The 27714-nt window shown below is 37.4% G+C and overlaps 2 protein-coding genes across 2 annotated transcripts; both read right to left on the reverse strand.

Annotated features, from left to right (window-relative positions):
• Positions 1 to 92: 92 nt before the first annotated feature.
• LOC311295022 (uncharacterized protein) lies at positions 93 to 4563 on the reverse strand. The gene is made up of 7 exons (XM_084416193.1): positions 4169 to 4563; positions 3678 to 4001; positions 1856 to 2155; positions 1617 to 1763; positions 1482 to 1520; positions 873 to 1223; positions 93 to 550 (listed from the first exon to the last, which is right to left on the reverse strand). Exons 1-7 carry the CDS (start codon positions 4206 to 4208, stop codon positions 468 to 470), a joined length of 1284 nt encoding a protein of 427 aa, XP_084272319.1. The 5' UTR covers positions 4209 to 4563; the 3' UTR covers positions 93 to 467.
• Positions 4564 to 13936: 9373 nt separating this feature from the next.
• LOC311295012 (uncharacterized protein) lies at positions 13937 to 22821 on the reverse strand. The gene is made up of 11 exons (XM_084416179.1): positions 22649 to 22821; positions 22041 to 22370; positions 19559 to 19621; positions 17006 to 19366; positions 16851 to 16913; positions 15949 to 16644; positions 15677 to 15863; positions 15443 to 15564; positions 14996 to 15224; positions 14600 to 14752; positions 13937 to 14350 (listed from the first exon to the last, which is right to left on the reverse strand). Exons 5-11 carry the CDS (start codon positions 16887 to 16889, stop codon positions 14079 to 14081), a joined length of 1698 nt encoding a protein of 565 aa, XP_084272305.1. The 5' UTR covers positions 16890 to 16913; positions 17006 to 19366; positions 19559 to 19621; positions 22041 to 22370; positions 22649 to 22821; the 3' UTR covers positions 13937 to 14078.
• Between the last annotated feature and the right edge of the window lie 4893 nt (positions 22822 to 27714).

The raw sequence follows: 27714 nt of genomic DNA on the forward strand, positions 1-27714 counted from the left end.
TATATATATATATATATATATTTTTTTTTTTTCAAAGATTGTTTCTGTCATTTCGAGTAGTTCTTATTTTACATAGATACAACACAAATAACTTCACAAGACAATTTTTTTTTATTATTAAAAAGTTACAAAAAAAATCAATTTGAATTTCGTGGTTAGTGAGGCTAAAATTGAGTTATCAGACAAACTGCCTGCAGTCTCTCGTTCACATTATAACTGTTTGAAACAGCACAACTTACATTGCCCACTAGAGGGCAGAAAACGTTCAAACATACACAATGTCATTCATAAACACTGTAAAAGTTCAAACTGACTCTATAAAATGTAACAGACATGCAGTAAACATAACATGGACATCATAATACGTTGTCATGTTACTTTTCACAGGTATAAACACCATTCATTTTAAACACGTTTCCAGTTGTAAAGGCTCATACATGCAGAACCTTAAGGATAAGGGTAAGTTGCTAACAAGGGGTTTCAGAGACATCTCCATTCATTAGCGGTGATTTTGTTCCTTTGGATGCAGTCTCTCCATTTTCAGAGGAATCTGAAAGAAAACAAAGAAAGATTCTTGTTTGAAACATTTTATTTGGTTGATTCTGAATTTCTTCTGTTTCAGTACAGTAATGTGATTTTTCTTTTCTTGTAAACCAAATCTGACCTTTTCACATGCCATATGATACTGATATGATTAATGAAGTATAAACAACAAACACTGAACCGCATTACTGTCTCCTACACTTGATTATTAAATCATATTTATTTTAATGCATTATAGGAAAATTCAGTCAAACAACCCAGTAAAACTTATAAATGGTTAATTTCAGAGCGTCTAACTTGTTCACACTGGACAGATTTGAGGTACTCACTTAAGACAATAAATGTTTTGGAGATCATATTTTGTCCAATCCCAGTGAGAATTAGTTTATAAATGCCAAAGTCTGTAGGTCTGATGTCATTGATTGTGAGATATCCAGTTTGTTGATCCAGCTGTATTCTGCCTTTGAATCTCTCATCATAATCATCACAACTGCTATTGTTCAGTTTATTTCCTCTGTTGATGACTAAAAATGGATTAGTTTGATCTGTGTCTAATTCTCCAAACCTCCACTGTAACATATCGAAGCGTTGTATTTCAGTGAGGCCGGTGCTTAGAGTGACGGACTCTCCCAACGTCACTGACACGGTCTTTATCACGTCTGTTTTATCCACAACTTCACCTGGACAACATACAGGAACACAGAGAGAGATTAAACACTCAGTATAAGCATGATATAACCGGTAGCTGGACACTTTTTTAGAGACTTTTTTTTAGAAATCATAATTTCGGTATCATTTGAAAGCTGAAACACAAAATGTATCCTGTGAAAGTTCAGCTCTGTGCTCAGAAAGGGATCAGTTAACAGGTTAATACTGATAACCAGAACAGATCCTATGAGTTTGATGACATATTGGACATTAATATTAGAGAATCTTACCATTACTCAGCTCAGTGTATTCTTGATTAGGAGTCTGGCCTGTTTAAACACAAACCACAGACTTAAATAACAAGTCTCTTTTTTACACTTCTCCACAATGTAGATACTCTTGCTCTAACTGTGAGTAATACTTACCCAAATTATGTGTTTTTCTATATTTCCAGTAGATACTTAACATCCCAGCTACAGCCAAGACTAGTAGAGTAACTACTATACCAACAAAGATCATCACCACATGACGGAAGGATAAGCTCTCGTTTGCATTGAAACTCGATGCATCCACTACGAAACAGTAGATCAGAGAGTTAACACATAATACCTTTGACCTACAAGTAGAGAACAGAACACATCAGTTAACAATACTATTGCTGTACCTGCACATGTGTGACAGAGTGTGTTGATGTCCAGATGTGTGGTCTGGTTGCTGATGGGATTGTTCAGCACACAGCTGTAGGTGTTTTTATCCTGATATTCCACCTCCAGAGGTAGAGAGAGACTGATGCTGAGATCATACACACTGATGCTGGACAATACACTGATTCCTTTGTACCAGGAGAGAGTCACATGACTCACATTCAACACTGATGAACACACCAATGAACAATATGATGGTGATGATGATGATGAAGAACATTGTGAAGAGTTACTGATGATGACAGGAATGGGCAGTGGAGCTGGACAAGATGAGAGAATAAACAGGCAAAAGATCAATCTTAGTAAATAAAAAAATGACACCTTGATGAAGTCAAAATAGACTTACATTGAAGGATCTATATATCATTAAAACTTGAGGTTGGACTGTTAAAGGCACACTATGTAAGAATTGTACATTAATATAACAGCTTCGAAATCATTTCGATGGTAAAACAACTCGTAGTAGGGTGAATTAACCCGATAGCAAAGCCTGGGGGGGGAACCAGCAATGCAAGTTTGAGAGGTGGCGCCCCGACAAATCTCGCGAGAATCACGACTTGCTTTACGGCACAACGCCACATATATCAACAACATATGAAGCAGCCTCTATGGAAGACACTAGCACGCATTACAGATGTGAATCATGTCAGGGTCGACGAAGAAAACGCGGTCGATAGAGTCAAGGAAAAGAAAAGGGTGTTCGAGGCACACATACAATACAGACTGCCGACAGTTCAACAGGGCGGGTGCAGCTCTTAAAGGGGCCACACCTTATTTCAGCTCTTAAAGGGGCCACACCTTATTTCCACTCGTTACAGCTTCCATCCTAAGCCCCTTTCACACAGAGATTCCGGAAAATACACGGATAAAGTGACCCGGGATTTGACCCGGGTTCGTTAGATTTTGGTTCATTCACACTGCCAGTGATTTTCTGTAATCAGAGGTAGTTGCAGGTGCTAGTTGTGAGGTTCACACACAACCCGTAAAAATCCCGTAAAGACACGTGACATCGATGTGACTTGTAATGTCTCAGCAGCATCTTCAGTTTGCTTATGAGCTGCAATTTCTCTCTCGAGAAATCACGCTTGTGCATTTTTTTCTCTGATTCGATCATAAACTTGCGCATTACGTACCGTTTCACTGCTAGCGAATGATCCCGGCTTCAGCGTCATCACTGCGACACGGCATTATTACGGCTTTTGTTCACACAGCGCGCGTTCCGGGACTGAACATGGCAATGTTACTAGGTCCCCAACCCGGCATCAATCCCAGGTTGTGTTTGCGTTCACACAGAAAGCGTTTGAAATTTGCCAGGATCATCGCACTGTGTGAAAGGGGCTCTACTGAACAGGTACTGGTATAGAGGGGGGAGGGGATCAGGCCGAATGGTAAATACAAGTACTCCACCGCGACTCTAGGGGCCACTGTTTGACAAAAACGGAAAAAAAGTCTCCCTTTAAGCAAACATTCACAGTAGCCTACACTAACATTACACATATCCATCAATATCATTATCTCAGTCACAAAAAGTAACTGTAATATTGATAATAAGACCAAAATGCAGTTGTAAAAGTCCTAAACATGAAAACTTTCCACTTACACTGTCTCTCTGGGTCGCTCACCACAAATTATATAGACTTAGGTCTCATTTTACCCTTCACAATAGAAACCAGATACTGTATTCAACTTGTGACTTTGGCTAAATTTGTGTCTCAGGTTACTAGGACAATATTGTACGTTCAGTATGGTTCAGTTCTGCAATGCAAATACAAAACTACTCACCAGAAACAATAATACTGAATTTCTTTGGTGGGAACTCATTTCCACCAATGGTCTGTAGCTTATAAAGTCCAGAGTTATCAGTTGTGGTGTTTGTGATGGTCAGAGATCCAGTTTGATTGTCCAGCTTCAGTCTGTCTCTGAATCTCCCATCAAGAACTTCATCATATAATGAGACCTTATTGACAGCGTTGATGATTTGAGCTATTCGAGTGCTGTCGGTTCCAAATGTCCACAGTATGCGTTCATATTTCTGTATATTAGTAAGATCAGTGTGTAGCGTGACAGAATCTCCCTCCAACACAAACTTATCGTCACCAAACACACCTGGAGAGCAAACATAACCAGTTTCTAAGATTTTCATTACGTTGATCAAATCCAAATGAGGTAATGAGTAGCTTAATTTAATGAGAGTTGATCGCGATTTCATTAGCCTACAGTTAATAGTGACGTAGAGAAGTGAAAGTGAAAGTCTCGAAGCTAAAGAGACTTACCTTTCAGTATAAAGCATAAAAATAAACCAGCGATCTTCATGTTGTTGTTTGTTTTTGTGAGTCAAACGCGATTTAATAAAGACTTCTTGCGTTCTTGAATTTGTTTACGATTAGCCGATAACGTTAGCCTCCAGCGCTCCGTTTAGCAACAGGTGTAGCAGTCGATTCTGTTCCCTTTCGGAATTCCTGTTCCCTTTACGGAATCATACTACAAATCATGCGTAGTTGCCGCGTTACCATACGTACCATCAGAATTGAATACGACAAGAAGCACAACTGGATGTACGGGAAGCCAAAAGGTTAAAAAAGTATTTTTAAATAAAAAAATTATAATAAGCGAGTTTTTCCTGCTCTGTCATTTCAATCTAGCTTTTTTTTTTTTTTTTTTTTTTTTTTGTGAAGTGAAACCACAATTTCACTTCACAATTTAATATCACACTTTATAAAATAAATACTTGTTTTGAAAGACTGATTTTCAAGTAGGCCTAGGTTTAACCAAAGGGAAAATGAAGGGAAAAAATAACTCCAAAAAACAATGGTTTCATATTTAGTTATTTATTGCAAGAAGCACATTTGTATTCATCTTCCGTGGATGGATTGCCAACACACTTTAAGTGGAACCATCGCCCACAGTCATCACATGCAATCTATAAAAATAAAAATATAAGATTAACAATTTTTTTTTTAAAAAGGGAGTTTAAAGCATTGGTCCATTCATGATTACTTTGAGTATGCTACACCAACCAAAAATGCTTAGCCATATTTACCCAAAGAACATCTGCACTGCAATCATCTGCATATGCAGTCAATGTTTCTGCCTCTCCTTCAGATTCAGAATCAAAAGTGTCTGCCTCTCCACAAAAATGGCACAGGTCACTTAGGTCATCTATGAGGTACAGTACAACACTGATGAAAGTGATGCACATCAAAAAGCACGTCAATAACATTCATGAGTTTATAAAGCCATACCAGATTGGCGGAGCAGAGTTAAAGAAATCTCCATTCTGAATCGTGTTAAATATTGTAGATCACTGGAGAAGTTTATTGTGGTATTTTGCAGAATGTGTTCTGCAAACTGAGGAAGTAACAAGAAATATGAACTTAAGCATCATCCCATTTTAATGAACACTTAATATTTGCTACAATACTATAATCACACACCTTCAAAGCGAACACACCACATGATATTGCATCCCTCTGAAGTGGGTGAGGCAAGCTTTCACACACCCAGTTTGAAACCGAAATACCCTTTGCCATCATCAGGGCTCTACAAACAAGATAGTATTATTTCAAGCATACAGTACATATTACACAATAACACTACATATGGTGCATGAAAAATACCTTGTTGTCTCCAAACACTTTTTCTTCTTGATATCTGACTCTCCAATTGAGTCAAGCAGAATGTTTTTTTGTTGGGATGGGTATATAGCCTAAGTAACATGCAAAAAGACAACTTGATAGGGGTATATAATTGCTAATCAGGATTAAATGAAAAAGGGAAAACTTAAGTGAAACTGTTCTATACCACAAATACTTACAACTAGGAACCAGTGGTGGCCCTCATTTACAATACCCACTATGACATCATAGTTTGCTGGGTTCAACAACAACAAAAAAAGAAAACATACATGTTCTATCATTTAAACTTTGCGAATGTACACAAAGCCCTGAACAAAATGGGCATTAGCACAAGTAAAAAAAAAAAGAAAAAAAATAATTGCACTTTTGCAGGACACCTTGAGCCTTTCATGTTTTCCGTTCCACATATCTGTCATGGCAAATGTGTCCATGTGGAATGCCTTGCCTGGTGAAGTCAAGTTGTGCTCCCTCACTTTCAGGGACAGATATGCATTTATAACCTTGACAAAAATGGCAAAACATTAATACAAAATATTAGCATAGCAGATGAAAGGCTTATCTGTAAAAATCAATGAAATGTGTACCTCACTCTCCAACTCCCTTCCAGGGCCGATCCGCAAGTCTTTGTAAAATAATTTATAGGGTCCCACTCTGGACAGCAGTACATAACTGTCGTTTCCTGCCCAGGCACTTTTGATATCTACAGAGGATAACCAAAAACAGCATTGCACTTACCACCTCACAAATATATTAGAAATCAGACTAATATTGATCTATTATAAGATCTGACTGTGCATCAACACTTACAGCGATGCACTGCGTCTGTGGTGTCGGCTGGTACCTCTGCAATCATTGTAGGGGTGTGGGACACAGGAGAGGAAAGTGGCTTTTTGGTTGAAAAGTTCAACGGAGACAGGGGAGAGGATCTTGTAGATTTAGATCTAGTAGACAAGTCAATTGGTGAGGATGGAGGTGATGGTGGGGGCTGGTGTTCATGTGACTTGGTGATGGTGAGGTCTACAGGTGTAAGTGAAGGGTATAACGTTTCTTGATGTGCTCTTTTATGTTGTGGTTCTTGGGTAATTCTATGGGGTATCCGGGGTGTGTCTTCTTTAAAGGGTTTGAGGTGGTCGGTGTTGATTTTGGGGAATATCTTGCCATTTTCATCCCTTAAATCTGCGCTTTTTTCTTGCAAATAAACAACTTCATATGGTCCCAACCAGCTGCGCTCAAGCTTGCCCCCTTTCCTCTGTTGGGTCCGTATGTTTTTTCTTAAGACCTTCTGCCCTACAAAAAGTGGTGCCTGATTTGCCACCGCAGCCACCCTCTGTCTCCTGTCCTGTTTTTTCTTACATTTTTTTTTACAATGTTGTCCAATTTCTCCTTCAAAGAAATGGCCTTTGAAATGGTGTCCTCTGCTATCACAGATTCCACTGTGCTGTTGACCTTTAGAAACATTGAAGATTGAAATTATTTCACTAAATTGATGCATGATATTTATATGGAACAATGTAAATGATCACATACCTCATATATCTCCGGCACCTCAGAAGGATATCGTGCCTCCATACCGAACATCAAAAAGAATGGTGAGAACCTAGTTGTCAGCTGTGTCTTGGTTCTGAGACCAAACATTACCGCATCTAGGTACTCATCCCATTTTTCTGGTCTTGTATCCACCAGTTTGCACAAGGCTCTGGAGTCATAACCAAAATGAGTTAAAAATTATGAGTAACCAATTTTCAAAGACAAATATTTCCCTGAATATTGCATTCCCACAAAGCAACCCACAAATGAAGGTTCACCTCTGAATGGTTCCATTTAATTTTTCCACGAGCCCGTTTGTTTGTGGATGGTATGGGGCACAGAGGCTTCTCTCCACATTGAGGAAGGTACAGAGCTCTTCATTGATCTGTTTCCAAAACATACATTAACATTAATCTACATAAACAAAAACAAATGTGTGAAACCATTAAATTCTCATGCATATTGAATTTAGTTCATTTAACAAACTACAAACCTGGTTTACAAACTCAGTCCCTTGGTCAGTTAGAATTCTCTTTGGTGCCCCAAACCTGTAGAAAAAAATTATAATGCAGCGCGAGACAACTGCTGCAGATTTATTTGGGATTGGATATGCCTCGGACCATTTAGTATAGTAGTCAACGAGGACACAAATGTACTCATTTCCCTGGTTGGTTTTGGTGACTTTCCCCACTAAATCCATGCCTAGCAGTTCCAGAGGCTTATCCACCTTAAAATTAAAATAAATACATTTAAATTATGTGCACTCATGAAATACCAGTCTCAAATCCCATGCACATCTGTGGACAAGCTTACACATATTGGGATGTACTTGGGCTCCTGCTTGATGGACAGTCTGCTAAATTGGCACTGGGCACACTGCAAAACCTGATGTTCAGAAATAAGCACATGAGAAATGCATTCCAAAACATAATACATTCGTATGTTTCACAGCAAAGTTAGAAAGGAATAATTTAGTATTTACCCATTTATCAATGTCCACGCCCATTCCAGGCCAGTAGAACCTCGCTGAAATGGCAAGCTTGGTTTTTTCTGTTCCACAGTGTGCTCCATAGGGGTTGGCATGGAATTCCGTGAATATTTGGTTGGCCTCTTTTTGTCCAATGACCACTTTTTTCCTCAAACCCATACAGTTTTTTGAGGAGATGTAGTAAAGTTGACCATCTATTGAAATTGCTTTATTGTTAGTAAAGTCTAAACAATAACCTGCACGGAGGTTCTGAGTGCCTGCAGGATAGGTAATTTTTTTATGTTCTATTTGCCAAGAAGGCTATAGTCCATGGACAAGTATGGGTTTTTTGTTTCTATCAAGTCTTGGTGTATTACTATACCTCACTCCTGTCTGTGGAGTTATGTTATCTTCACTTTCAAAAAATAATTATAATTTAGAATAGATTACTTACCATGAATTTGGAAATTGGAGCAACGTCTGCGAATCACATATTTATGGTCTTTTTTTATACCAAATGGATATGTGCCTTGAGTTTTATAGCTCATGATTTCCTCATACATTTTTGGATCCATTTTTGGAATGTGCCAGCAAGAATAGAAATTCAGGTGACAATGTTGTGTGGTCATCTCCCCAATTTATAACACCATTGATTAACTTGATTAATTAAAGCTAATTAGTGCCCTCAGAAATTGTTAATTAATTACTTGAATGTCATGTTGCACTCTCATGTATCTTGCATGTGAAAAATATTAAAGAAAAAAGCAATATGGTTTTATTCATATTTATTTATTTATTTATTTTCATACAAGGAACCTTTTGACAATAATATGATGAACTCTTTTTTCATGTGTATTTTGGTGACATTTAACATAATACATTTTATATACTGTTTACAAAGTTGTATTTCATAAACCTGTCATCTCTGACGTTTTGCAATCTTTATAAATAATACAGACATAATAATATAAAGACAATAATAAGGCATTGAGTTTGTTTTGTTTTGACAGAAATATTACTGGGGTGTGAGAACCATTTTATTATGCTGACAATTGAATGTTGCGCCAATGCTTTTGGCCTTTTTCGCTTTCCGTACTTCCAGTTGTGCTTTGATGCATTTGCTACGCATGCGCAGACATGCCTATTTGAGGGGGAACACAAATTCCTGTAGGGAACAGAATCGACTGCTACACCGGTCTACGATCATCTGACTGCGACACAGTTTTCTTACTATTATTATTTTTATATCTAACCGACTGATCAACAATAAAGAGACTTATACTAAGTAAGAAATCCACTAAGTGGATTATATTCTCTTTAGGAATGTTGACTCCCTGAATCCAGTATTTCCGCCTTTCGAGTAAAGTAAGACATGTTAAATGATAGGAAGTTGAATTTCCTCAATCCCGTGGGAGATACCAGCTTTCAATCTCATCCACCTCATGGAAAACGTTTTGAAATGACGCACTGAGTTACTACGGGTCTTAAACCATAGATGCGGCTGCTTTAACTGTTCCAGTGTTATTTATTTAGTGATTTTATCAGCATTATTTTGTAAAGTTATGATTTTTTTCTTTTGCTATATTGATATAGCAAAAGACTATGAAGAATTCAGATGCAAAAGCCTCTAAGTGCCATCTGAAATTTTCCTCTAAAATGATACATTTTATCAAGCTCGTATATTTAAGTTCAGTAATTTCACTTAAATGGCAATGAAAATTACCTATTAATTGTCATTTAAGTGAAATTACTGAACTTAAATATACGAGCTTGATAAAAATGATCATTCTTGAAGAAAATTTCAGATGGCACTTAGAGGCTTTTGCATCTGAACTCTTTATAAGTGATGTATCATGATGATAATAATAATAATAATAATAATAATATTAATTGCATGAATATTTAAATCTGGTGCATTTCATAGGTAGTTTAAAAATAAGTCCAAAAATATACTGTAAGGGAAGACCAATGTTTTTATGATTAAAACGCCCCTTACAATTATGACAATATGACAATATTTTTGTTAAGTTTATAATGTAATACATTTTTCATAAAGCTAATAATTGTTATTACATTATGAGCTCAAGATTTTATTACATTTTGAGAAAATTATTACAATAGGAGCATTTTATTACAATAATAATACTTATTACATTATGTGTAGATTCTACATTATGTGCAGTTATTACATTATGAATTGCTACAATGTGCAAACCAATGAAATGTAAAATAAGAAACTGTAACTGGCAAAGAAATATAAAATGGATGGCAATTAAATTAAATATTGACGAAAATTCTAGTTTTGTCCACCAGATGGACCCATCATACACAATACAGTCACTTTGGAGAAAAGCATCTAAAATTCATACATGTAAATCACTATTATAGATTAAAACTCACAATATGTATGACATCTGATGGATGTTTTTATTTTATTCAATGCCACAAGATAACATGATCACATTATTTACATTAGCTGCCAGAAAGAGAGAGATAAAAATACATAAAGCACATCAAATGCACACATTTCTATCATGAATATGAATATCATTAATGTAGAATCTTTCCAGGATAGTCTTATAGTAGACTAATAGACTTACAGTAGACAAAATAAAACAGATTTAAAATAACTGGACAAATTCAGTGTTATCTGCTGTTATTGATCATCATTGACCAGAAGAACAGCGGCTGGTTATCTCTGTTACTGCATGTTGATGTGATTTTGCAGGACAATGTGGGACACGTGTGAGAGAGATACATTTACTAATATTATATTATGTAAATATTGAAACAATACGTCAAGTATTTTTACAAATACGTTCTTCTTTTTTTTGTGTGTTGCTTTAGACCAAACCTGCACTGCTGTGATTCATATTGAAGGTTGGTGGTTTGGTTAATGGCTTATAACTATTTTAGTGAAATCCTTATGGAGAAAAAAAAAAAAAAAAACCGCTTAATGCTTTAAAGGGATACTCCACTTTTTTTGGAAATAGGCTCATTTTACAACTCCCCCAGAGTTAAACAGTTGAGTTTTTACCGTTTTCGAATCCATTCAGCCGAACTCCGGGTCTGACGGTACCACTTTTAGCATAGCTTAGCATAGTTCATTGATTCTTATGAGTCCAGTAGCATTTCTTTCAAAATGACCAACGAGTTTCAATATTTTTCCTATTTAAAACTTGACTCTTCTGTAGTTAAACCGTGTACTAAGATCGACGGAAAATGAAAAGTTGCGATTTTCCAAGCCTATATGGCTAGGAACTACTCTCACTCCGGCGTAAGAATCAAGGAACTGTGCGGCCGTAACATGGGTGCAGCAGGCGTAATGATATGACGAAGCACTTGCCGTCAACAAACCAACGTGACAACCCGCTTGCACAGGGAGCGTGCCTTGTAGCATGGAGACATTTGTGAGAGACGATTTAGATGACATTTACTTTGCTGATCCCGAACCGTATTTATTCGAACCGGAATACACTGAAGATGAGCTTTTGGAACGCGAAAGGCAAGAAAGTATGGCTGAACAGTAGGGTTGCGCGATATGCTCCATTTTCATATCGTCCTATCGTCAGCCTGTGAGATCGGCGATACACGATATTATCGTGAGGGGGGCGGGGCTTACTTATTTGATTATTAACTTGCTTATTTACTCATCAATTTGCTTGTTTTATTACTTCGTTTTAAATGAGAATCTTTTTCTATTTTGCTAGCAAAGGTGGAGTGTTTATTAATAGGCTAAATCAGGTTATTTCCTGGTATAGTGAGGTAAAAAAAAAAAGATCCTAATCATTCTTGTATCTGACCATTCTTGTATATTTCAACATGTCAGCGGGAAATTTACGGACACACATTATCCTCTCATGCCGTTACAGATGCAGCATTTTGACTGTAGGCTGCTTATGCACGAGATCACGAAAACACGTTTTAATTTATTGGGTCAAGAAAGAGTCGGAGTCTGCGATATGTCCGCCTCTGTCTGGATGCACTTCACTTATGCGCACCGCACTTCAATAATCCCAAATAACGCGGGTTTTAAATGCCGGGAGAAATCAGAGGCAAAAATCTAAAAGTCGTTCGGTACTTACTTATGACTTGACTCTGATAAAGGAAAATGGGTTAATCCGTTTACATGACCACATGCATTGTCAGTTTATTCAGCATAATCGAGTTAATAGCATGTAAACGCGATCATTCCCTGAAAACGAAAGCAGAAACGGACTGCGCTTTCACTGCATTAACGGCGCGTTCTCTCAGAGACGACGGTGGATATAACGGTAGGCTATACAGCATCTTAATTTACTGGCTTAATATTTCTCTTGTGGACTTACATTATTGACAGTGAAAAAAAATAGAAGAATATATTTCTCAAGTTTGAAGTTGCTTGTGATTTTCACAGGCAGAGTTCCACAGATGCTTCGTGTAGCCTACTAAAGACTTTATTAGGCCTAGGCGGCCTATATAATTTTATTGATATTATTATTATAATTAATATTTTGTAATTGTACTGTTTTTAGTGTTTTTACTGTCATTAAATATTTTGTTAATGTGCTATGGAAACAAAATACTGACGAACAACGATGCCGCGTCTTCATCTTGGCTCTGTATAAGAATGATGCGTCTGTTAAGCACTCTTGGCAATTTGTGAATGGATCACCTTGCAATTAAATTTCGTTGTGGGATGTAGTTTTTTTTAGTCTGTTTTAAAAATATTTTCTTTGAGGAGTCCTCATACGCGCGCGTCGGTGACGTCGCATGTGTGGTTATGTGATGTCGCAAGTGTGGTTATGTGGTGATGTCGTTATGAATTTAGGCAAGGCAAATATAATTGTAACTATACTAGCTTCATAATAATAATAATAATAATAATAATAATAATTTAATACATTAATAGGAAAACGAGCCAATTATCGTATTGATATCGTCAAAGGCATCTGCCATCGGCGATATCTCTGTCTATCGTCGATACACGATACTATCGTCTATCGGCACAACCCTACTGAACAGACTGGGGAAGAAGGGAGGAAGAGAGCAGATTCGAAATGGTGGTGCAAGTGTGGGTCTTGCCAACCTATGCCAACCGAAAGTGAGTGCTTGTGTTGTAACGAGTGGGACCAGGTCTTACCATCGATGACAAGGGTCGATCTACCTGATGAGGAAGTGACATGTGTCGCAACATCCGAGGACTTCTTAGTGATGCTGCATCCTGCGGTGGTCGATTTTTTTTTCCGGTTTGACAAAATAAACTGGAAAAAACGTCCCGTGCCGAGCGGACCTGACGGACAGCTATCGTTAGAGTAAGTGATTCCTGCAATCATTACAATGCATGAGTAAACTTTTTAGAAGTTTACTCATTTTCACGTTTATATTTATGATGTGCTATCTTCTCAGTCAATACAGGTTGGTGTCGTACCGCATTATTATGGAGTGGGCCCTGAAGGGAGAGACTTTGGGAAGAGGCAACCGAAAACCATTGCCATCGTGTGTGATTGGTGCCATTCGCCAAAAATATCCATCAGAATCAGGAGTTTATGTAGGATTTCAAGAAGCAGAAGATGCAATAAATATATTATAGTACTGTTACAGTTCTGTAGGCCTACATTCCAAGTACTCGGATTTTATTTTGTGGTTATCAGTGATTACATTAGTCTGTTTAGACATTTTCCCATCGGAAGATCAGACGTTTACCATATTATTAACTCAAAGATGTGAGTTGTCATAATTTAACTGGTCTAAATAAAGCTTTGCCTTCATGTACCTAGAAAAATATGTGAAGCCTTCTTTTTTTAACTTCTAGAAATACAGTAGAGCAACATGTATATTTGGTTTTGTTTACAACATGATATCTAACATCTTTTACTTGTAAAATACATATGCCTAGCTGATATTTTCAAACCAAAGGGTAATCACAAATTGAGAATGCAATCATTTATTTAACTGTACAATAAAACAACAAATTAAACATTTACATATATGATGTGAAGTCCCAGTGTATTCTGAACATACAAGGTCTATGGGGAGTTGGTGTGTTTGTGTTCATTCTGAGTTAGATGACAATCACAGCTTCTCTGATGGACCTTTGAACCTTGATGTGTACGCTCTTAGGACATCTTCCTTGCTGGGTTTTGGCTGTAAGGCGATGTTAGCTGCCAGACGAGGTCTTCTGACACGGGATGACGAATCTTTGAATTTGACAGTGGGATCCAATCGTCTTTCAATCACTCCTTCCATGAGACCATTTGTGAATGTTTGTGTTGTCTTCGTATAGATGGGTCTGGCAATCCACTGCTTAGATTGTCTTTGAAAGACAACATTGTGTCTTGGGAGGCCTGAAATTATACACCCAGGAAGGTATTGTGAGTTAGTCTGTAATGGTTATGATATTTATGACGTATTTAGAGGCCTTTTATATCAGCCCATTTTTTGTTTTACTACGGCGAGTGAGTGAGTGAGTGAGTGAGAGAGAGTCTGTGTGCGTGAGTGTGTGTGTGTGTGTGTGAGAGAGAGAGAGAGAGAGAGTGTGTGTGTGTGTGTGTGTGTGTGTGTGTATTTCATTTTGTAATATTTTCAGGTCTTACCAGCTGCTGTTCTTGCCTGTTCACGCTGCATCGAGTGGTTTTCGTTGTGGTCCATAATGGCCAACATTGTGCGTGCCTGCATCGATGAATAATGAAAGTGTAGACGCTTTGGACAGTATTTCAACAGGGCATTATGAAAGACCTCGAGTTGTCCTGGCAAAACGGAAACAAATTTGCCAAATGAAACAATAATCAGTATGAAATTATGTTTTCATGATCTGTACAGGACTGAAATTGTATCTGGACTGGGGTCAATCCAATATTTGTGTGTTTTAAAGTAATTCAAATGAACATTACACTTATACATTTTATATGACTTTCACAAACACTTCACACTAAAAGTAAATTTAGTTGGCCATTACACTACCTGCACATTTAACTTTTTCATAAATATACCTGTGTGTTTGAATAGCGTCATGTGCTCCAGGTCTTTCAGTAGACGTGTATCTACTACTATTTCAAACAGGGCTTTGTAGGCAGGGGAGTCCACAGACAACCATTTCTTTGTCATTTGCTGGTCTCTTGTCAGCTCTTTATGGTAGCATTTGTACTCCATGCCATTTTCCTCCCAGCGATGAACCCCTGTGATATGGTGCAATATTGATACCCATCGTCTGCGCAATTCCTGACAATAACATAAGAGCCCAGACAGAAAATTCCTTTAGTAATAACATTCATTCAAAGTATCTGGGGATTTTTTTTTAATTTGCATGCCATCAAGTTATTGTGCAAAATTTGTGATAACCAACAATGTCACTATGCATTACACCGCTTTATAGCATGCATATGAGCAATCAATTATAGTTTCATTTTGTGAGGAGTTGTGTGTGTATGACTGTGTACCACTGCATCTCCCTTGGATGAGCAACAGCTCCACCACATATGGTTGCTCACACTCCTCACCCAAGGAGCAAGTTCTTTGCAACTCCTCCGATTGGAAGCAGAAACCAGCTTCTTCTTTATACCTGAATTACAAGGGTACATACTGCAAGTCAACTTCAGATAATGTTAATATAATAAAATCAATCAATTCACATAAGTATCAACAGGTTGTGCTCTACTGCCCAATAGACTAACCTTTTGCCACATGCCATGGATCAAACTGATGTATGATGTTAGGATACTCTTCTCTCATCAATTTTCTGATGGATGGATGTCTATCCGTTGTAACCACTTTGATGTCAATGCCTTCATTCAAGAGCCTCTCCAGTCCTTTCCTGAAGCCCATTGGTTCCATTGCTACGGAACTTGTGGCCTGGGACACCTTGAGGATACAAGTTTACAGTTTATGACATTTTAGACATCATTTTTTAGTAATTTTATTTCTAGTGTTGTGTCCATTTGTTTACCTGAACCAGATCAAAAACAACTAACTGATTGGAGGAGTCATCCATGAAGGAATAGGTTGTATATTTGCATGAATGGCCTGGGCTGTCACTCCTCCCATCTCCGCAAAGCTGCACTCCCTGACCATCCTGAGTTTGGCAGATTAGTTGCGCTTTTATGATATTTTCCTGCTTCTTGTATGCTGCTTCAATCACTGGAATGAGGTAGCTTGCCTGTATGTTGTAGTATGTTGTTTTTTGGGGCAGCTGCAGGTTCAAGAGCCCAGCCCAGTCAGCAATGTCCGTAAACGTTGCACCAGTGAAGAGTGTGGCAGCTGCTGCTAGTAGATTGTTTTCCGGCATTCCACGTGTGTTTGGACATGATTCCCACTGTCCAGTATGTCCGTTGTTGCATTTCCAGCTCACGTTGATTCTGCAACCAATTGTTGATATGGTCTGGTCTGTCTGGGAGATCAGAGCTCCACAAGTGGAGCATTTCTGGAAGAGCTCCATGAGTTTTGACTCATTCACAATCCACTTTCTCTCCTTCCATCCTCTGGAATGTTCAGAGCTGCTTGAAGTGCTTCCTGTGGAAGAGGTCGAGGGGCTTGTGAATGGATCAAAACTGCCATCAGCAGGATTGGCAGCAGGCTCTGAACACATGCTGATGTCCCAGGCTGATGCTGAACTGATGTCCATTACAGATGAGGTGTGTTTTTCCTGTTATTGACAATTCAACATTGAAATGTTTAGTTTCTCTTCCAGTTTTTGTCTACTCGCATAGAAATGATTTGAATAAACAATTATCTGACTGTTCTATGATTGCATTTCATATGCTATAGATAAGTGTCAAAAGAATGGTGAAAAAAAATTATTATATTTTCATTATGGATTATATATGGCAGACATATAACATGGACACTCACATCATAGATTAAACTTTTCCTTGGACTGGACACAGCCATGCCACTGGACGAAGATGCGGTGTACTATAAAATATAGAGATTTTAAATATTTTAGGAATTTATTCATAACACAGTACAAAAAAACTAAAACATGAGGAAAAGTATCATTTTCCTACCTGTTGTGTCCATGTGGGTGCCAGGGCAGCAAATGGCTTTGTGCACTTCACTGTCTGTGCTGGACTAGTCGCCTGCAACAGTAATGGAATTTTGAACTCCGCTGCATGTTCTTTTGAAGGTCTGGATTTCTGAGGGGTTGACTGTGGTACACCAGCAAAAAAGCTGAACAAATGCTCATGTTCAGGTAGATCCTGCTGTACATCAAGCTCATCCTGATTGATAAGTAAGAGAAAAAAAGCTTATTCCAGGGAGTCAATGACAATATCTTTGAGATGCAAGCAAAAAAAATCCATCACACCTTTCTTTCAACAGCACAGGTAATATGATATTACATACAATTAATTTTTTTTTAAAAGGCTGCTTGCAAGGCTGATTCTGAAACCAGGGTTTCACACGCACCCACACACCCACACACGCACACACTATACACACACACACCACACTTGGGTATGTGGTTTATAGGGACTCTCCATAGGCGTAATGGTTTTACAAATGTACAAATTGTATAAGAAAACGTTTGGCCTTTTTTGAAGTTCATAAAACACCATTTAGTATGTTTTTTAAGCCGTTTGGTTTATGAGGACACAGATGTAAACCATGTTTACGTTGTAATACCCAAGTCATTATGCACATTTGTGTCCTCATAAACCATATACACACACACACACACACACAATAACAACACACACACACACACACACACACACACACAATAACAGCAAGGGCTGACAGGGGGAAGAAAAAGTAAAGGTACACAGGACCTAAAATGTCCACACTTTTATTAGCCCCGGGTCCAGTGGACACGAACAGCCTGTGTGTAATATAAATGTGTAACTATAAATATATAAATATGTAAATAATATGTATAATATCATGTAAATATAAACTCTACAACAAAACTACTAACGTTATACTGTACAAGACGACTGATCGAGGAAACCTAGCACACACTGATGCATTTCACAGGAAGATAACAACGGCAGTGCTTTTACAAAAAGTAAAATTGTTATAACTGTTACTTACAGCCATGGGTGATGATGATACGCTTGGACCTGTCTGTACATTGAAGATCGTTGGGATGGCTGTATCCTTTAGACGCTGTACCGTACTGTCCGTGTTTTCTTTATAGTCATCTGGTCCAAAATGCTTTGAGCAAACACGCCATTTTTTGATCGCTTCTATCTGTGTTTTTAGATCAATGTTCAGAGCAGTCAACCATTGATTTTTTATTTTCCTTTTGTTCGTTGGTATTCGGTGTAACATTACGGTAGAATATACCTTCGACTTACTATCACAACCCTTTACTACGCACAGAACCATGGCTAGCTAATCGTTTGCCGTCTAAAAACTACACGAACTAAGTCCCGGTCATGTTGGAAGTTACCGAGCTGGGGACTATTTTCAGGTGCTTCGTCATATCACTACGCCTGCTGCACCCATGTTACGGCCGCACAGTTCCTTGATTCTTACGCCGGAGTGAGAGTAGTTCCTAGCCATATAGGCTTGGAAAATCGCAACTTTTCATTTTCCGTCGATCTTAGTACACGGTTTAACTACAGAAGAGTCAAGTTTTAAATAGGAAAAATATTGAAACTCGTTGGTCATTTTGAAAGAAATGCTACTGGACTCATAAGAATCAATGAACTATGCTAAGCTATGCTAAAAGTGGTACCGTCAGACCCGGAGTTCGGCTGAATGGATTCGAAAACGGTAAAAACTCAACTGTTTAACTCTGGGGGAGTTGTAAAATGAGCCTATTTCCAAAAAAAGTGGAGTATCCCTTTAAATGTGTTTTCATTGATAGTTTATTCTTATTATGACTCCCCTTCAGTTATAATATAGACATATTTATGATCATAGCTGTATATCAGTTCGGTAATATTCTGTTAAACTCTACAGTGATTTATTGGTGTGACAAATATTTGTACATTTATATTTTTGGAGTTGCTGCATACATTTATAAAAGGAAATTAAAATAGCAACATAACATACATTAAGAAAAAAATTAAACAATGTAATTAACAAAAACAATTTAAATGGGATGCATTAAAGAATAAAATGAAATATTCAAGAATATTCAGGTTTAGCCTCAGATGGAGAGAATAGGAAAGCAAAGCTTTGTTTTACCATCACTAAACTATTAGACCACAAATATTTCCATCTTTACCATTAAAAATACAATATATGGCACAATTTTGTTTATATCTCTTCTGGTTTCTCCGTTTTACCTCTTGAAGCTCTGACGTCATTGACCAGAAGAACAGCAGCGGCCGCAGAAGCCACGCCCATCAGTGCAGTGACGACCAATCGCAGCACAGCTTCAACTGAATCACAACAGGGGGCGTGGCCTTCTGGGGAAACTAATGAAACAAATGATAAAGTAAGATTTTCAACAAGTTGACTTTAGTCTTTCATGAATTTAAAAATATCAAAATATCATGTTTTAAAAACATGAGATGACAGAAGCTCAATCATCATGTCTGGTATCGAAGTCTCGATAAATTCAACACATTAGTGAATGAATGTGAATAAAATCAGCAGTGCTGTCGTACCTGCACATGTGTGACAGAGTTGAGTTGAGTCTGGTTGTGAAGTAGCTGGTTGTGAAGTAGGCTCTGTAATAATAAAGAAAGAAGTGAATGCATCAGTCTGATCTACAACAGAAGACAGAGATCAGGTCAGTAAATACACACATATATCATCAGTGTTGCTGTACCTGCACATGTGTGACAGAGTGTGTTGATGTCCAGATGTGTGGTCTGGTTGTAGGAGCGTAGGGGTGTCCTGCCATTTACTTTGACTTTGTTTGTGATGTTTGTTTATAGGGAGTTAGGGAAGTTTCTTTGTAATTTAGTTTATTCCCTGATTAGGTAATTTATACATGTTTTATTTATAAGTCTATTTAGTTTATTATTTTGGTCTTGGGGCATCCTGATGCTATTGCTCCTTAATTTAATTACTTTTTTCACCTTAAATAAATGATAGTTTTTGTGGAACTTAGTATTGTGTCTTTGGTGATCTGTCGGCTGGGGTTTCACGTCAAGCTCGTCCTTATTGCACATAACAGCAGAGACACACATTACTGGATCAGAGGCTCCTCATGCTCACATGCTTCATTATATTTAAACCATTCTGCAGGCAAAAATCTACTTTTTCCATTAATGATATTTAAAAATGGGAGAAATTTTAATATAGAGCGATCAGTCACATGACACGAAGACTGTCGTGCTACACTATTCATCACTAGTACAGTCATGTTACACTATAGGGGATGAAAGAAGTTTGCTACTGGAAAAGCATCACTGTTTGTTGTTGTTGTTATTTTTAAAAAGGCATTACACTATCATTTTTTTTTTTATAGCTACTTTTAGTTAGAAACTCCCTAAATTTGGATGACAGTACAATTACATTACAATGCTTTAATTTGAAGAATTATTCACTTGTTTTTTTCCTTGACATTGACAGACCAACATGAAATGTTCTTTACAAAAAAGATACATGGACCTATGTGTGTTAATAAGAATAGAGCTGGAAATAACTTCTACTGAAACTTGCTTATCTGCAAGCTCACAGCATTAATATGCAAATCATGGAAATATATAGAGATGCATATGAAGCTCAACATCAATCTTATATATCACATACACATAGTAATATTTAAACACTCACATACAGTAAGTTTTATTTGTCAAACATTAGCATTCACTGATTCTGTACTTTTTCAAAGTAAAACTGTTTCTCAAAAAGATGAAGTTAAATTGTGGAAGTCACTTTAACCCACACTATATATAGTCCCTTCTGTTCACAGAAACACACACTCACACTATTCACGCCTCAAGAATACAAAAGCACAAACCACAGACGTCCAGTAATGAAACACATTCTCATGCACACACTCTCTAACCAACAGATGAAACTACATTCATATTCCATATCTGAAAATGAGGCCTTCTGTAGTTTGAGCTGTAGAATACAATACTGTAAAAATACATTAAAAATGTCATGAAATTAAATGTGCTGTCATTCTGCAGATTTTGTAAAGTGCCCCATTATGATATTTTAAAGGTTTCTATAGGTTTGTTTTGGAGTCTGCAACAATTGATTTACATGCATCCAATGTCAAAAAAAAAAAGACCTGATTGGTCAGATGGCTCAGTCTGTTGTGATTGGTCTACTCTGCTCTGATTGGTCAGATGGCTCAGTCTGTTGTGAATGGTCTACTCTGCTTAAGTTTTAAATTAAATGTATTTACTAAATTAAAGTTGAAACTAAAATCTCCTCCCAAAAATCCTCAAAAAAGTATTTTGGTGCCTCAATGACTACTTCGCTCAGAGAAGCTGTCAATCACAGCTGTCAATCATGACGTCACACCCCCGCTTTAAATCAACATCAAATAACTAACTAAAACCAAACTTATTTAAAAGATGAACATTTGAACTTACATCAGTGTGATAAAATGAGTTTTTCCGTGTCTGTGTAAACTACCAAAAAAATTACATTTGTGAAAACGGTGACATCATGTGCATGTGTATTATGTGTCCAGTCTTTAGAAGTTTAGTTTTTCTTTACAAACATTTCCAACTACTGGCCTGGCAGCAGAATACATTGTTGTATACATTATTGATAATGGTCATCTATACGTGAAAACGCGATTTTATTACATCGTTGATGTGTAACGTATCCTCAGTGTGCAGAAATAAAAAGCTTTTGTGTGGAGATACAGTAGTTCATCATATTTGCACCTGGCCATTGCTTGCATGACTTTCATTTCTGAGTGAGCTTTATGAGTTTATAACACTATGACAGTATGACAGGTGTGAAAGGGACAAATTATCCACACTACAAAAGTTAGAGGCTTTTCTCATGGTCAGTTTTCAGAGTTTTTAGAAACCTATATGGATTAATATTTAAAATGGAAATTTCAAAGATCACAAAGAAATTTTTTTTTTTTTTTTTGTAGTATTAAGAAGAATTCTAACAATAAAATGGCACTTCTGTAATATATAATAGAGTGAGCTGTATTTCTCTACTCACCATAGACAGTAACATTGAATCTGTGTTTAGTCTCTGAGCTGCTGTTGCTGATCTTAACTTCATAAACTCCAGCATGATCAGTTCTGATGTTCATGATGGTCAGAGATCCAGTCTTCTTGTCCAGCTTCAGTCTGTCTCTGAATCTCCCATCAAGATCATCAGGGATCATGTTGTTCACTCCATCAGTTCTAGCTATAAGAGGCCCGTTAGTTCCAAATGTCCACTTTATCTTTTCACCTCTCTGTATTTCAGTGAGACCAGAGTTTAGAGTGACTGAATCTCCCTCCATCACTGACACTGACTTCACTGCATCTGTGTCAGCACACACTCCTGAAGAACACACAGAAACAGTCTCTCAGTCACACATTCAACTTTAAGTTGTTCTAATGAAGCTTTAACTGAAGTTTGAAGGGGTTTTGAAATTATAAAAAAATGTGAGAAGGCATAAAGATCGAAATGAAAAAAGATGGAAACAGTGGAGAACAGTTATCTGAAACTCTTCTTATATTGTACATTCAACAGTGAGGTGGAACTTCATTTGGAAGTTCACTTGAGCTCCACATAAACAATATGCGACTGTAAAAAAATTATAAACTTGTCTAACTTACCAACCAGACAGCAACAGCACAGACAGCAAAAAGAAAATGTGTGAAACATCTTCAACAGTTCAGTGGGTCTGAAATAGTTCCAGTACAGTCTAAAAACCCGTGAGTGTCTGCAGTGAAGATGTGTAGAGAACAAGTGTTGACAATCTTAACTATTTGCTAACTTCCTCCAGACTGAATTAGGCCACGCCCCCTGCCTCCAAACACACGCCCTCTCTCTGAAACCCCGCCCCCAAATGTTGTGTTGTGTATGTCTGTGCATTATTAGGTGATGTTGGTTTAGTCAGATCTTTTAAAGATTAATCTCAGCAGTTGCTTCACTATGAAAGTTTCATCTACAAACATTTATGACTGTGAAATAACTAACAATAATACTAAAATAAAATATTCATATTCATGCTAAGAATAGTTTAAAATCAACTAATTGGCTTATTTTATATTGCAGCTTTTCATAAATTTAACAAATGTTTCCATTTGTCACACTTATGACTTTCTGAAATTTGAATATGATTATACAAGGTCTAAGATCCCAAGCTAATGGGACACTAATCACCATTATGGTGACTTCAAAACAAATACAGTGGTAAACAATTACATTTCTTACATATAGACACACACTGAACAAAAAAAAACATTTACATTTACCATTAATGAACAAAAACATCAGCTGAAGTAACATGTTTAACCTGAAACAGTAAATATGGTATATTGACTATAAACTATACAATAACATGCTTAAATTGTAATAAACATGTAATGTATATGAATTCCTTTTACAGTTATCTTTATGATTATGTAGATGATGTTATTAATTTCACATTATTGATAGTAACTCTTTGATTCTACAGCGTGAAATCTAACAGTGTAATTAGATGTGTAATTAATCAGATAATATGAAGTATTTCAATAACACATTTAGACACACAGTCATCGAGGATCAGCGGATGAATCTCAACAATGTTGTGGTTCTTCTAGGAACTGGTTTACAACTCTTCTTTATGGAGTTCTTATGGAGAAAATGAATGTGAAAAATTGCTCTGTCACTGTTTCACTCTTTTCCCTCAATGAACGTTTGTGTGATATGACCATTCTTTACACTGTCTGTGTGCAAATAAACTGTTTAAATGCTATTAATGGTCATTATTTGAGCAGATTATACCCTATCATTCCCCAGAACACTTGTGATATACAGCATGTGTCGCATGGGATCATCCTGTGATACTTCTGCATCTTTTTGTTAAAAAGCTTGATAATATGATCACTATTCACTGCCATCATGGACGAGTGCGAGCGGGACATTTATATAAATAGAAAGAAGTGCACACAGCATTAGAAGAACACCAGGGTGAGTAATATATGACTTCATTTTCACTTTAGGGTGAACAATCCCTTTCAGCTTGGACTTTTATTTCGGACAATAGATGGCGCTCTGTGCTGTGGTGTGCACAATTTGTTTAAAGAAGAAAGAGGTTAAATGGTTAATTAATTTAATTTTAATTAGAGATTTAGACCTATGAGTGTATGCCTCTTTAGATCCTCTGCCCTGGGCATGAAGCGATGATGCCTATATATAATTCATAGATGTAAATTGTCTATGTGTTCGGCACTTTGTTCGGCCAGTGGCCGTTTTTAAATGTGCTTTATATAAATAAACTGAACTGAAATTAATTCAGTAGATGCTATTCAGTTTCATCTTAAGATGCTTTATTGGCAAGACATTTTTAGATTTATATTAGCAAAGCATTTGCAGCATTGTTGCGTACAATTAAAACAGTGCAAAATTAAGAACCATAAAGACATAAAGAAAACTTTAACTGACAAAACTACAAAAGAGACACCAGTAGAGAATAAAGTGGGGAAAAAATGAAGAAATTAATCTTTTTGTACACATCGTAGGCCTACTCCCTATTGAACATTTCTGAGTAATGAACCATTGGAAATTGTTGGTAAGCATCAGTGGTTTGCAAAGCTGAGCCAAAAAGATCTTTTTATGTGCGTGTAATAATAAACGCCATTAAACAGATCCGATTCACTCATAACGCCTGTTTATCAAAATGCATAAATCGAGTGTATTATTGGATGGTGAAGTCAATCTTGGGAAGGCTAATTCCTGGTAATGAACACTAGATGGCGCTCTAGTGCAGTATAAGCTGTCTGGAACTCTCTTTATGAATAATAGTGCAGCAGATTAGTAAAACAAAATCGTTCACTTTGGTATACAAGCATGAAATCTGGCACAGATACTCTCTAAGGGCCACTATTCTGGAAAAAGACGTTGGCCACTCAAAAATTCAATATGGCTTTGCTATTGCATTGCTATTCAATGTTTATTGTATCAATTATTCAAACAGTGATCCAAGCATAACATTTTATACAAATACTCTCTAAAGGACATGTTAATGGGAAAATATCCTTGTCTCTCAAAAATTCAAGATGGCCGCCATTTTTAAAGATGGCCACCGTTCCTGTCGAATATTAATTATTTAAATTGTTCAAATGGTGATGCAAGCATAAAATTAGGCAGAAATACTCTTTAAGGAACACTCTTTTGGAAAAAGGTATGTGCCACTCAAAAATTCAGGATGGCGACCATTTCCAAGATGGCCACCATTTCTGTCAAATAGTTATAGGGTGCTTCTCAATATCCCTCCTCGTCTCCTCTCTCCTCCGTCCTCCATCCTATGACCCGGAAACCGATCGAGCACAGCCATCTTGAAGGACATCTCAATTCTCTAATTGCACCGCGAGGAGTCGAGGATCGAGGAGTGAGGAGGCTTCCAGAGGAGTCATGAGCGAGGATACACAGGTGTATCCTATGCGGAAGAGTTTTTATCGACTAAACGTGACGCACGTATAAATTCTCCTCCCCCATTCACATCGGTCACAATAATTTTGATTTATTATACTTTACTTTTGCAGTTTATATAAACCACACACCTCACATATTTCAACAGGGTATCTTTCTTTATTATTATTTATTATGAATTTCTTAAATAAACAAATTTCAACAACATGAGGGCAGATCCTCTGAGCGCTGCTAATGACGCGATGAACTGACGCTCGAGTGATCAAGGATTCCAATGTATAAAAAAAAGCTTTCATTCGATCCCTCCGTCCTCGCGTCTTTTCCTTGCAGCCTTCCCTCGCATCCTACAGGGGGCGGAGCTGAGACGCGAGGAAAGGAAGCGAGGAGAGGAAACGAGGATGCACAAATAAGAATTGAGAAGCACCCATAATGTCTGCTTTGTCTGCCTCCTCTCCTTTGACCTGTCCAGCTTAGTTAATATAAAATCCCCGCCGGCATAGCTCTCAGGTTCACTGGAGTACACAAGCCTCTCCACCACCGCAAGGTGCAGTCCACAGAGAGGAAGAGCCACTGTTAGAAAAAGGAAGTGGTCAGTAAAAATTCAGGATGGAAACCATTTTTCAAGATGGCTGCCATTCCTGTCCTATGTTCATTGCCACTGTTTCCAAAATAGTGATACAGAAAATATGCCACAAATACTCTGTTAAGGCCACTTTTTGGAAAAACTGGATGGTCAATAAAAAATTCAAGATGGAGACCTTTTCCAAGATGGCCGTCATTTCGGTAGTATGTACACTGATGCACACATGCATGTTAGCAAAAATTACTCTAACGGCCACACTTTTAGAAAAATGCAATCGCAAAAATTCAAGATTCATTTTTCAAGGTGGGTGTTGCTTTAATAGTGTACTCTGTTGGGACTGAGGTAAAAGTAAGGATTGAAAAAAAAAAAACATAAGTTCTATTCACATTTTGACCAGCTCAAAGGCCTTGTGGTTAGAGTGTCCAACCTGAGATTGAGAGGTTGTGCCCTGCCGAGTCATAATAAAGACTGTTAAAAATGGTAGCCAATGCCTCCCTGCTTAACAGTCAGCAAGTGTTGTATTGGAGGCAACATATCCAGGAAGGTGTACATATACGTCACGGTCCAGAATCAGGAAACCGGCTCTCGGCCCTAAAATCTAAAACATTTGCATCTTCCACGGCACTCTGATTTGCAGCCACACTTGGCTAGTTGTTCACATCTTTGTGCAACTGGTGCATTTGCTGTCCAGAAGATCTGTTCACCAAGCTTTTTCCATCCCCAGTCAGCAGGACTCTCTGCTTCTGGCTGACACTGGGTTGCTTGAGCCCATATGCAGCCTGCCTGATATGCAGCACGTTTAGTGTGTTGAAGCAGAGCTGCTCTTGTTGGAGGAATGGCTTCATATGGCCTCTGCTTTCGGGCAAACATGTCAAGTCTAGCCTCATCTACACTAACAGCTGTGCTTGATCGATCATACAGCAGGACCACAAACTTCTCAAGGATCTCCAGGTCACTATCAGTCAGAACAGGAGGGTATTCACTTAGTTTGCTGAAGATGAGAGAGGCCTCAGGGAAAATGTCCCAGGTTTGCCAGGCAGTCTTTTTGAGTTTGTTGCGAAAGGCTGATACAGTATCACTTCCGCCTTTCGAGACATTAGTTAAATGATCGGAAGTTGAATTTCCTCCCGTGGGATTTACCAGCTTTCAATCTCATCCACCTCATGGAAAACGTTTTGACATGTTGCATTGAGTTTCTATGGGTCTTAAACCATAGATGCGGCTGCTTTAACTGTTCCAGTGTTATTTATTTAGGGATTTTATAAGCATTATTTTGTTAAGTTTTGGACTTTTTTTTAAAGATTTTTTTTCTTTTGCTATATTGAAACTGTGAGTTATTTTTTAAAACATAAGCTATACTTTGTACAACAGTGTTGTTAGTGTACACTTTTTGTGTTCGAATAAAAAAAATATATGTAAGTAATGTACCATGATAATAATAATATAAACATTAATAATAATAATAATGATTGCATGAATATTTAAATCTGGTGCATTTCATTGGTAGTTTAAGAATAAGTCCAAAAATATACTGTGAGTGAAAAAACCGATGTTTTTATGATTAAAACACCACTTACAATTATGACAATATGACAATATTTTTGGTAAGTTTATAATGTAATACATTTCTCATAAAGCTAATAATTGTTATTACATTATGAGCTCAATATTTTATTACAT

This window comes from Rutilus rutilus, assembly GCF_951802725.1.
Source record: "Rutilus rutilus genome assembly, chromosome: 8".
In the NCBI taxonomy this organism is placed as follows: Eukaryota; Metazoa; Chordata; class Actinopteri; order Cypriniformes; family Leuciscidae; genus Rutilus; species Rutilus rutilus.